Consider the following 13,054-nt stretch of genomic DNA (forward strand, 5'->3'; position numbering starts at 1 on the left):
TGTCCTCAGAATCTAGGTGTTAATGGACACTAGTCTGTTAATCAAAACATTCTGGTTCCTGGCAGGGATCATGCAGTGTTGAGAATCTCAGTCAAGACAGAAACAATAATAGTTAATATTTAGACCAAAGATGAGAATATTAAATGTGGAGTCAAAGGGGAACATGTAGAATGCTAAATAAGAGAATAAAGCATATAGGGTTGACTCAAAAAGGAGAGTAAAGGGAAGTAAGACTTTTTATTTTATGGCAGGAGGAGGGTTTCAACTATATGAAAGTGTATCTAGGAAAAGCTGTTTATTTATAACTGTTGTCCAGGCTGGAGAAATCAGATGTTCTCTGGACTAAACAAGTAAGTAAGAAATATGCTGAGCACATAGTTGGTCTAAATGAAAGTTGGGAATTCTGAGAGGTTCGAGGCTGTTCCTTGGAGAGGCTGCTGTCACCCCGTAGGCCAGAAGCAGGTGAGAGGCCGAGCTCTGCTAATGTGCTGTGAACTCTTCTGTCAGATGGCGGGCACGGCACGTCATGACCGAGAGATGGCGATCCAGTCCAAGAGGAAGCTCACCACGGCCACCGATCCCATTGAAAGACTCCGACTGCAGTGCCTGGCCAGGGGCTCCGCAGGCATCAAAGGTCTTGGCAGGTAGGGTCCTGGCCATGGGGAGGAAGGACACTGCCAGGTGAGGCTAATACTGGCTGTGTGACCTTGACCGAGTCTTATTCTCCTAGGGTCTCAGTTCCCTATTTGTAAAATGTAGTTTGGAAGACTTGATCTCTGAAGCATCTTGTAACCATTTTTGGTTCTTAGTCCCAGATTCAGCAAGGCTGTGTCTGAGATGAGAGCACAGCCCCTGGGACAACTTGAAGTGAAGAGAGAGGCGTGCCCAGGTCCCAGCGACACCCAGCAGGATGCGGAGAGGGACTCTGCTAGAAACTGACAATGGAAGCGAGCTTGGAAGAGGGAGGAAGTTGCTTTCAGGCAGTCACATCTTGCTGACCTCCAGGGGGCACTGGAATTGCCTGTGGGATATTCACTGCAGGTGGGCTTCTCCCAACTCCATAGGACCTGTCCTCTGGCCCTCTGAGAGTGTGAGAAGTCCTCAGGACCAGGAAACCCAAGGAAAAAGAGATTGTAAGCCTCCAACTGGCAGGATCTCTTTTTAACAGACTGCATGGAATGCCTGCCATGGGCCAGGTGTTTGTATGTTTGTGGGTGAACAAGGCTTCTCCAGGCCCCAGGCAGGACTTAGACTAAGGAAATTGACTGTCACAAAAACCAGAATCTCCGTGGTGATGTTGTAGGTTAGAGAAATACAGGGCACCACAGCAGGGGCATCCGACCTCACATGTGGAGGTTATAGACAGCTTCACTTACAGTGAGGAACTTACTGAGCATTGGGGACATCACTTTTAATAGTCTCAAATTCTCAGACTAAGCCTGGCTCTGTCAGAAGCCCAGGCTGTGGGTATGTGGACCCTGGTGGCCCAGGTAGTCACAGTCCAGTGAGAAGACTGGCCCATTTCTCTTCAATACTGTGTCACCCCAACCTACAACCTCCACGTCTTTCATCCTGGAGCCATGTTATTGTCCGTGGTGCAAACCCCTCAGGAACACTGCCCTCTGTCCCACTCACTGGCCCACTCAGTTGAGTCCCTCTTGCTGCCTACCCACCCCCCAACCCCTCCTAGCCCTTCCAATGTGAGCCAGTCTATTGGCTCATCCTTGGCTTTTTGCTCCACTGTGTGCTCTGCCTTGGCCCCTTTACTAGTTTTTCCCTTCCCTCAATCTTTCCTCAACTCAAGTGGAAGCTGCTCCCTAGTTTTCCTCTTTATGGGACCACAAAATAAAGTGCCATTTTCATCACACGATGTCAAGGATACATACTGTCAACATGATTTATCGGTATTGGTATTGACCTTGATCACCTGGCTGAGGTAGTGTTTGTCTGGCTTTTCCCATGTAAAGTTACCATTCCTCCCCAACCCCATTCCATACTGAACTGGAAGGAAGGAAGTCTCCATGCAAAGCCACACTTAGGAAGTGGGGAGTATGCTTCCCTTCTTGAGGACAGAGCATATGTGCATAATTTATTTGGAATTCTACTCAAGGGAAATTTGTCTTTTCTAAATAATATTTATTTATTTATTTAATCATTTATTTAAACCCATATGGACTCATGGATATTTATTTTATACTTTGTGTTACAATTTCACACTATTTTATTGCTCAAACTCTAGAAAATTGAGCTTTAGAAGCTCTTTCAGTTGGCTCCTATGTCCCTTTGACATATCCCCATCATTGTTAAGTTTTTTTATTTGTTTGTTTGTTTTGAGTGCTTCCTTACTTTCTGTACAAGATACTCCAAGTTCATCTTGAGTATTTCGTGTCCCAGTCCTAGAATCAGACATTTCTCCAAGAAGCCCGATTCTTTTTATTGGATAATTGCATTAGAAATCAAGATCTAGGCTCTAGATGTACTTGTTGTTACTGGTGTATTACTTCTAGTTTCTCTTAGCTGACGGAAGAAGAAAGTATATGTGAAAATATATGTACAATCTATAGATATCTTTATATGTAATCATCTGTGTTTATATTAAGCTAAGCATGAGTTCATACTAATGTCTCCAACTCTAGCCCATTACCACATGCATCCGACCATTTAACCTCCTCCCCTGGCTTATCTATAAATTCCCATTTCAACAGTGATAAATCTGGCTCCCACCATCTGCCATCTATTTACTTAATTGTTCAATTCCAGTATACCTTATAGCAATGTCAGAATTGTTAACTCAAATCTCCATGGGAAATATTATTATCAACTAGAGTCCAGTGCTTATGTGCAGTTCCTTTTGCCTTTAGTCCTACAGACTCCCATCTCCACAGCTACTTAAGTCAGCACCTTCATACTCCATGGCCCCCCCCCACCCCCTTTCAGTGAGGTTGTTTCAAACTTTTGTAATACAGTTGAGTTCTCTTGTCACTGTGCATTCCTTCCTGGGATCCCCTGACCTCCTAAATAGTTATTTTAAAATTTGTATACATTAAATTTTATTCTTTGTAGTCTACAGTTCTATGGGCTTTAGCCAGTATATCATGTATCCACCATTATAGTTTGGGCTTTAGCAAGTATATCATGTATCCACCATCATAGAGAATAGTTTCTCTGTCCTAAAAATTCCCTGTTGCTCCACCTATTCTCTTCCTTCCTTCCTTTTTCTTTTTATTGTATGTATAGTTTTGCCTTTTGCAGAATGTCATAGAATTAGAATCACATAGTACATTTTCTTTTAAGGTTTTCCTTTTATGAGATTCTGGGAAGAGGCTCTCCAATTTTGGAAGGAGAGTACAGACAAGAATCTAGGGCTTCTGTATTTTACTTTGAATAACATTGAGAGTGGTTTATTTTTAAATCTTTGTGCTTACATCTTATTCTATGTTCTTTTCTTTCCTGTGTGTGTGTGTGTGTGTGTATGTGTGTGTGCATTTTCTTCAGAGTGTTTCGAATTATGGATGACAATAACAACCGGACCCTTGATTTCAAAGAATTTTTGAAAGGACTAAATGATTATGCTGTGGTCATGGAAAAGGAAGAGGCAGAAGAGCTCTTCCGGAGGTTTGATAAAGATGGAAATGGAACGATAGACTTCAATGAATTTCTTCTCACATTAAGAGTAAGTGGCCTCATGAATCAGTGTATCTTCTGAGTTTGGCTTTCACGTGGTTTGGGTTGGTTATTTTGAGGTTTTGTTTTCAGAAGTTGTTACTGTGCTGTGGAGGAGATGGGAAGGAGATTGATAACAGGTTTAGGGACTTTTTGGAATAACCATAATGCATGTCATTTAACAGCACACAATTTCATACTACTGAGAGGAATCAGATATTTCATCATATATCTTATTAAAAAAAGCTCATTTGCTTGTGTTGTCTGTGTTTGTGTTTTTTTTTTTTTCTATTTATCTAGCCTCCAATGTCTAGAGCCAGGAAAGAGGTAATTATGCAAGCTTTTAGGAAGTTAGACAAGACCGGAGATGGAGTTATAACTATTGAAGATCTTCGTGAAGTGTATAATGCGAAACACCATCCTAAGTACCAAAATGGAGAATGGACCGAAGAACAAGTATTCAGGAAGTTTCTGGATAACTTTGATTCACCCTATGACAAAGATGGATTGGTAAGTAAAAGAGCTTAACCTAAGTGAAGTTTCTTCTGTTGAATTTGTCATTGAAATTAGGAAATAGGTCCAAAGCCTTAAAAAGTACTTATAGCATATTCATTATAAATAGGAGTAAAATATCTCCTTAGAGACTATTTAGAAAGTTGGCAACTAAAGTGATGATATATGTGTGTGTGATATATGATATATATGTGATATATATATTGGTGAGAGGTCCACATATAGCTAAATACCCATCATCTGAAGAACACAATATTTTGATTTAACACTCCATTGCACGGTTACTTATGTTTACCATACTTAGCCAGCCATATTCCAATGAACTCGACTAGGGTAAAGCCTATTTAACTTCAAAATGAAACCATGATTTAATTTTTTGGAACATGATTCACAAGGTATTTCAAGATATTGAAGTGTTTTTCGCACTCATCCTTACAGTATCACTTGTTATCACATTTTGCTGTGTGGAAATGCCATTTAAGGGAAGCTTTCAGTAAAGGGAATGCCAGGTAACAGAACTTACTTCGATTTTGTCTTGAGTAGGCTTGAGATTAACTTGCATTTCTAAACTATAGTGAACTTAAAAACACCTGATCTCCATTAATGGTATCTTCAAGTTATGAACACATAGCTTGGTAGGGTAAGGAATTACATCTCTGCAACTGTGATGTTGTCTCCCTAGGCTGAGATGACAATGTCATCTGTCTTTTATCAACAGGCTTAAGTGGGCTTTTGAACTCAGAACCAGTTCTGATCTTAGGTGTCCTAAAGGCCCTGATGATGGGGAAGGGAGTGTTCTACTTGGTCCACAGTCAGCACCAGCAGATGTCTGGGGAGGGTTACTCAGAACCCCTGTGTCACACAGGAAGGAGTAGTGGGGCACTGGGCAGGAAGAAAAGATATTAATGATAGGAATAGGAAGCAAGGCTTCCCCTTCTTAAGGGAGTTTCTCCCAACTTTTTCCCTGAAACTTCATAGTGAGTCTAATTAGCAAGGGGTTAGGGGAGTAGTAAGGCAACCTTTCTTTCCTTCCTACTGACATTTTCCTGTTGGGGACAGAGAAATACCCTTCATTTTAGTTGAAGGATTAGAGAGGTGGATTAAAAAAAGGGCGGGGGGGGGGGCTAGATTCTCAGGGGAGCCTAATGCTTAGGGACAGAAGTAACAGAACCAAACCATATGTTTTCTTCCAACATTGCTGGTCTTTGATCTCTGAAATGGCAGTGGAAAAATAGTCAACTGCCATTTCCCCAAATTAGCCCGCCTCTACATGAGATCCCAGGGTGTACTTTCCTCCTCTCTGCAGGTGGTTCCTTCTCCTCGTTGCCAGGGGAAACCTCAGCTGCTCTTTTCTCTACCCCAAGTCAAAGTAGCCAGTTGTTATGATTCAGCTGATTTAAAGTTCCCACTTCTGTCCCTTTTGACATTTATTTTAACAAGCCATCTTAAGTTCTCAAATACTCATAAAGGTCATTGGGGTTTTTAGTAGTTACAGCATTTGCTATCACCTGACTATCACAGACACTGTGTTAATATCCAGCTGACTGTGCATGATCATCATCCAGGCTACGTATTAATAACGTACATTGCTGGCTGTACTGCAGAACTACAGAATCTGATTATTTTTGGGTGGGGATCAAGGACTTACAGTTTTAGTAAGTACCCCAGATGGCTCTTATTCACATTCATATTTGAGATCATTGTCTCTAAAAGATTCAGAAGTAATTTTTAATTACTACATATAATATGCAAATGAACCTCATTTGGCATAATTATGGAGCTGGATCATTTATTGACTACTTATCTACTGGATATAGTACTAAGGGTCTTAAAATACGTAATGAAAATATTTTTGGAAAGTGATGTGGAATTCAAACTTTTGTTCATTGAATCATATTTTAAACACACAAAGAAATATTGATGTAAACAAACTCCACGATAAATTCTTTTATAAAGAGAAGAATTAGTTCTTAAGTGAGATTTTCCAAATTGAGTTGTTTTATACATTAAGATTTCTTATGGTGAAGCATAGCTAGCTATGCTTGAAGCCAGTGCACTCATATATGGCTAAAAAATGTAGCGGATATCCAAATAAGACAGAATTTAGAATAAGCCAATAAATTTAGCATACTCATTATGATGCTGAAATTTGTGAACTTTTAATAGTTTGGGCTAAGTTCTCAGGTAGTCATAAAAACTCCTGAGTTTGTAGCAGTCATGGATTTTGATGTAATGGATCCTGTGTTAATAATCCTCACACCCCATCTTCAGAGCCCTCTGTACACCAGAAGCCATATGGATAGAGGTATGAAAGCAACCAAATCGTGTATGAAGTGAACCTTCCTCACTCTAATTCTATCCCTAAAACCCACCCTAGTTGGGTGAGATTTTCATTTCTTACTTTTTTATTTTTATTTTTTAATTTTTTAAAATGTTTATTTACTTAGAGAGAGAAGGAGAGAGCGTGTGAGCAGGGGAGGGGCAGAGAGAGAAGAAGACAGAGAATTCCAACCACTGGCAGTGCAGAGTCCAACACGGGGCTCAAACTCACGAACTGTGAGATCATGACCTGAGTCAAAATCAAGAGTGAGACTCTTAACCCACTGTGCCACTGGGGTGCTCCACTTCTTCCTTTTTTTAATATCTAGGTTTGGAAGTTTTCATTTATATATGTTATTTTACAATTACAAATATATTTTTTAGATGTCAGAAGTAGATTAGCCTTTGAGCAAATATGGGTCTTACAGTCTTCTCTCATATAGAAATTTTTTAATAATTAAAAATATTAAAAAAAATTTTTTTTTCAACATTTATTTATTTTTGGGACAGAGAGAGACAGAGCATGAATGGGGGAGGGGCAGAGAGAGAGGGAGACACAGAATCGGAAGCAGGCTCCAGGCTCTGAGCCATCAGCCCAGAGCCTGACGCGGGGCTCGAACCCACGGACCGCGAGATCGTGACCTGGCTGAAGTCGGACGCTTCACCGACTGCGCCACCCAGGCGCCCCAAAAATATTTTAAATACATTACTGAGTGTATATAAATAACCTGAACTTATTTTATGATTTTTCTAATCAGTCTGAAACAGAGAAAAAGGTACTGTGTTCTGTACCATGACTCAAATATTTCCAACGCTCCCATTCAGGACCTTCTCCATTATATAACGAATATTCTGTCAATTCATGGTAGCATAGGCTGATCAAAAGCAGAGGTGTCCATTCTCTCCATTTTACTAATGTCAAACAAAATAGTTAAGTAGGAGTAGTTATTATGACTGAAAATTAATTTACTACAATGAGGGAAAACTTGGGGAAATTATAGGATTTGTCATTCAGGCTATTCTGAGTATAAATTGAGTCTCAGGAAACAAGCAAACACTTCACTAAGAATAACTGATGGCCTTTTCTGAAATGATCAAATATATTAGCTCTGATGTCTGGTTTTATGTAATCTGACTTCTGGAAGGTTTAATGCTGGATAACTGGGAAATGCAAAGGAGGACATACGTAAAGAAATTGAAGAAAGGAGAACACTAATGGTATTCTAATTTTAACAAAAGCTATGCACATATTTATTTCTACTTCCAGACCATCGAAAAGCCCAGCTCAACTATTAGTTCAGTCCAATGACTTTCTTCCTTCTGCTTTTTACTATTTTGTGGGTGGTGGGGCAGGGGGTAAGTACAGGGAGAGAAATTTCGTCCCCTGACTTTTTTTTTCTCTGTTTACTTATGATTACAGTAAAAAAGGCAAGTGGGTCGATCAGCTCATATGATTATTAGAAGACATAAGTAGGCACTCTGGAAGGGGGGTTTTGAATTATTTATGGATTTCACTTTTTGATGTTTTTAATCTTTCATGACATTTAAAATTGAGGGCTGACTAGGGGTGCCTCAGTGGCTCAGTTGGTTAAGGAGCCGACTTTGGCTCAGGTCATGATATCAAGGCTTGTGAGTTTGAGCCCCGCATGGGGCTCTGTGCTGACACCTCAGAGCCTGGAGCCTGCTTTGCATTCTGTGTCTCCCTCTCTCTCTGCCCCTCCCCCTCTTGTGTGTGTGTGTGTGTGTGTGTGTGTGTGTGTGTGTGTGTGTGCGCGCGCGCGCGCGCGCGCGCTCTCTCAAAAATAAATAAACGTTAAAAAAATTTTTAATTGAGGGCTAATTAGAGAACAACAATTTTCCCAGCCATTGTTGTTGTGTCTGTGTCCTCCCATGGAAGCAGGGCTGTACTTTGGGTTACACTGATTGCTCACAGAGATCCTTCCAACAGGAAGACAATTCCTTCTCTGAGTCAACTAATCCTGTCAGCTACTATGGTTGAATTGCAGTGTACATATCACCGACAGCTATTAAAAAATAAGATCGATACCTGTTTCTTCTTTCTAGCAGCAAAGTGATATAAAATCTAGCCTGGAAAAACACATTGGTCGCTATACCAAAGAGACAGTTCTAAGAACAGGAGGGAGAGAACCCAGGCTAGTGTGAGGGGGCATGGAGGAGGGGCGTCTTTTTTCACTCACTTTGTGCCATGAATGAGTAATTTCTACCTTAAAAAAGCATGAAGTTAAGGAGGATTTAACTATAAATCTATTTCTTTATCCACAGGACAGAATTCCACTTTCTAAAAGGTAACACATTACTTGCCTCGACCCCAGGGCATGCCGTGTTGTTTCTGATGTGTCACAGAAAGCCTGTACTAACTACAGCTAAAGAAACTTGTTTCTTGCTCTGAATTTCAGTCTCACTGATCCGAACAGATGGGTTCCTGCTCTTAAAGAGAGGCGAGAACCTATGTTTCACTTTCCATTTAGGTTGGTGTGGAAATTTTCAAGATTTTCTATTCATCTTCCCCTCTGCCACCCATCAAGGCCATCCTCAGCTTGACTCTGCTCTTGTCTGAGATCTATTCTTGATCTGTGTCATTAAAAAGCTTCCTTGACCAAAGTTCCCCTCCCATTTATAGGTACTAGAAATATGCTTCCATTGAAGTGGTGGGAAGCAAAGTTATGTTTTTGTTTCTGACTTTTCCACTGCAGGTGACCCCCGAGGAGTTTATGAACTACTATGCAGGGGTGAGCGCATCCATTGACACTGATGTGTATTTCATCATCATGATGAGAACTGCCTGGAAGCTCTAAATGTAGGATCTGGGGACCAGGGCATTGGGTGCAGCCACATGGCTCCAAATGATTAAACATCAGCCCCAAACCAGGATCACATTTGATTTCATGTTCATCCCAGTGATTCTTCCCTGTCAACACACACTGCATTTTCTAGGGCAGGCATGACACTATGTAGTTAACTGTGACTTAACTTCTCTGAAACTGTTTCCTTAGCTCTAATATAGGAATTAATTAAAATAAGATTCGGAAAGCTCTTAGAGCCAGGCTCTAGGATACATACATGTGTCTAATAAACATTAGGTGCCTTCCTTGGCCATTAATAAAAGTTTGAGTATTTTAATTGTAATTCCCACTCACACACCCACAGTCTTTCTCCACATCCTTTTAGATGGTCTATTTCTAGGTGTGAGAATTCATCTGTTTTTATGACTGACTGTAAATTTTCTTTAAGTTTATTTATTTATTTGGCAAGAGAGAGACAGAGAGAGGGAAAGAGAGAGAGCTCACAAGCACACATGAATGGGGGAGGGGCAGAGAGAGACAGGGAGAGAGAGACAATCCCAAGCAGACTCCATGCTATCATCGCAGAGGAGACAGATGAGGGGCTCAAACTCATGAACTGTGAGATCATGACCTGAGCTGAAACCAAGAGTCAGATGTCTAACTGACTGAGCCACCCAGGCACCCCCCTGACTTTAAGAGCTTCAGTTACAAATTGGGTACCAGAAGAGAACACACATTAGCCTCAATTTTTATACCTGAATCTTGAGTTTCTCTGCCCGTGGTTTAGGGAAGCCTTGGTGTGGTGAATAGATTAGAATGACATTTTTGGGTCATCTAAAGCTTCTGTGAGATGGGAGGCCATTTCCTTGAGCAGTAGAGCTAGGACCATCCCTGTGGTTAAAATTTGAGGCTGGGCTGTGCTCTCAGATTTTATGGGGGACCTCTTGTTTAGTGAGTGAGCAGATTGTATCATCAAACCTTTGTCCGGTGGAATGTTCATCTCCCCTCTCCCTGCCATGGGCCAATGATGTTGACATTCCCACCATCACAAGAGGGTGGGGTATGACATAGACAAGGGTCACAGGCCTACTCCAAAGAGTGTGTTCCATCTTGACACTTTATGGCCCAAAGTATTCTCCTTCCAGCTCTAAGCTTTGGCTTTATATCGTCAATGTGCAAGAATCTCCCCACGAAAGACTTCAAAGCAAAGGCAGCTTCAGCTGTTAGGAAATAGATGTTGAAACAATCACTCTCCTTCTATGTGTTCTATGTCTGGGGTCAGAGATAAAAACACAGTGATCAGCCCTTTGGCTGTGATGCTGGAGGTAATAACCACCTGCCTTGTTATCAGGGCCATCCTTTTTTGTCTCCTCTGTCCCTGGCTGTACTCATCCCCTGGCTTGGGGGCATGCATTGGGATAATAGTTAAGATCCCATGTATTTAAGTGGCTCTAGAATTAGGGTCAAGCACACTTGCCATATTTTGTACTAATTCACTTGTTTACTTTTATCTCACAGACTTGGAAGTCTAGATCAAGATATACTTTGATTTAAAATTTGTGTTTAGAGCAGGTGTTTCCAGATGAGAATCATGGCAGTTTGCTTGTTGTCAAGAAGCTAAACTCCCACAGACTCTGATGACAGACTGGAAAAGTGACCTTTTTCTTGAGGATGGGAGCACCCCCAAATTTCGGGAAGCTAGTTTTTCAGAAATTAATTACACAAGTTTGGTTTTCTACTGGATTTATTATCTAGGCTTATATAAAGATTGGAAGGCTGAAAGATGCCAAGTATTATGAAGAAATATGTAGAAATGAGGCAGAAATCCAGTAGAAATTGTGATGGGCTATATCAGAAAAATATCCATGTTTTCTGTAACCTGTACTTAGCCAGTCGTGGCTAAGGAGAGGTTCCTGGTTTCCTGGCCATGGGCAGTTTGAAGCCTACTGCTCTAGATAGATCTGTGTCTTTGATTCTAGGAATGACTCATACCTCTGCTTAACTGGGGACATAGAGTTAGCATGTGATTCTGAACAAGGACTAGGCCATAGCTATCAGCTTTGTCTCCCCCAGTCATATTTTTACTTCCTGTCTAAATGGGGCACAGGCCATGCTCTCAGATTTTAGATAACACGTGCCTCACAGTCTGTTTGGTCACATTCAGTTATCTCTCTTCTAGCAGGTCAGGTTGTGGGCCCAAAAGTGAGGATTCCCCCAAGGGCCTCTCCCCTACCCCCCTCCTCCCTCCACCCCTGTAAACAAGATCTAGCAAGTTGATCATCAAGGATCACTCCACTCCTATTTTGAGCCTTCTCTGTGATTTCTGGCCTAGTCAGAAATTTAACTCGATTATTATAAATTTAACTGTATTATAAATTTAACTCATTATTTAACTCTATTCCTTCTGGTAGCAGTGGGAGGAACAGAGAAGAGTCATTTAAGAAAAATCATTTGCTAATACTTTTCTGGATGTAGTTTTTGTTTATTTGACTTTCACAATTTAAATTTTACTCCATTTGCAAATTAAAAAGTAAGTACCGAGGTCAGAAGATAAAACACAATAAAAAAATCTCTAAACTAACTCGTAGGAGCACCTTACCTGTTGGGTCTGAACCCCAGAGAGCAAGTAAACATACAAGCCAAAGATAAGAGGGTGAATTTAGTAGCTTCTCCTGAAACAGAAACAGTGTATGTGAATATTCTGAGAATCGTGATTGCTCAGAATAAGCCGCCAATATCAGTACTGTATCTGGGTTCTAGCTCCCCCTAAAGGCAACCCTAGGGAGGAAGGGAGGGGTGACCCTAACTCACCCTCTCTTCAAGGGCTGGTTCACATCCTGCCTGAGTTCCCTTCAGAAGCACAGGCGAGTAATTCAAGAAATGTTGGTGTCGTAGTCTAGGGAAGAATTCCTCCTGTCATTCTGCACGGCTAATTTTCTGACATTCATAGACATTCAAACCTTGATAGAATTTTTCTTCCCAGACCCAAATGGCACCCTGGAGGCTGATGTATGGCTCTTGGTGGTTTGGTGGCAGCATGGAGTAACACTTCATACCCTAGTAGCAGCTTTCTAAGGCAGAGCTGGGCCCCCCTCAAGTAGGCTGTAGATTGGCTTTGTCACATCACAGTGTTAGATTGAATACATCCCACTGGTAAATATGTATTGAGTCACTGCTATGTGCCCTGTTCTGTTCTAGGCTGTGGGGATAGAGGAAGGAGCTAGAATGAATGTAAATAAAACCACTGGCTTTCAAACCAAACTAATAGCCCAGAGCTAAGATATCAGAGAGGAAACATAGGCACTGAAGCCAAGACAGTTGCAGCCCTTTATATGGCAGTGTGTTGCAGAGCATGTAGTAAATTTGGTGAATGTAGACAATCTATCAAGACAATGTCAGGAAAATACTCTTCTGTTCTTGGAAGCAGACCACTGTGTCTGCCTTTCACTTCTCTTGGCCAGTGTGGATTGCCTCACTGAGCCACAAGAGTACAAGCAGGTAATGATTCAAGCCTCTTTAGGCACCCAACAGATGGAATTTGTTCTGCTGATGTTTAATCAAGTGGAGAGATGAAATTAACCAAATGCATTTTTGGCTGGTGTGTGGGTGCCCTTCTGCTCCCCTTTCGTGAAATTCTACTAACACCTCTGAGCGCTATACCCTTTTGGATTTATGCACAACTCTCTGGGCCATAGAGAATCATGGCAGTTCCAATTTCTCAGTTCAGTCCATAGAATGGCTTTCTTGGAAATTAT

The 13,054-nt window shown here is 41.2% G+C and overlaps 1 protein-coding gene across 1 annotated transcript; it reads left to right on the top strand.

Moving 5' to 3' along the window:
• Window positions 1-387: 387 nt before the first annotated feature.
• On the top strand, window positions 388-9,811 carry CAPSL (calcyphosine like). The gene is made up of 4 exons (XM_043572318.1): window positions 388-644; window positions 3,496-3,673; window positions 3,964-4,173; window positions 9,210-9,811. Exons 1-4 carry the CDS (start codon window positions 388-390, stop codon window positions 9,309-9,311), a joined length of 747 nt encoding a protein of 248 aa, XP_043428253.1. The 3' UTR covers window positions 9,312-9,811.
• The last annotated feature ends 3,243 nt before the right edge of the window (window positions 9,812-13,054 follow it).

Source organism: Prionailurus bengalensis, chromosome A1 (assembly GCF_016509475.1).
Source record: "Prionailurus bengalensis isolate Pbe53 chromosome A1, Fcat_Pben_1.1_paternal_pri, whole genome shotgun sequence".
Lineage (NCBI taxonomy): Eukaryota > Metazoa > Chordata > Mammalia > Carnivora > Felidae > Prionailurus > Prionailurus bengalensis.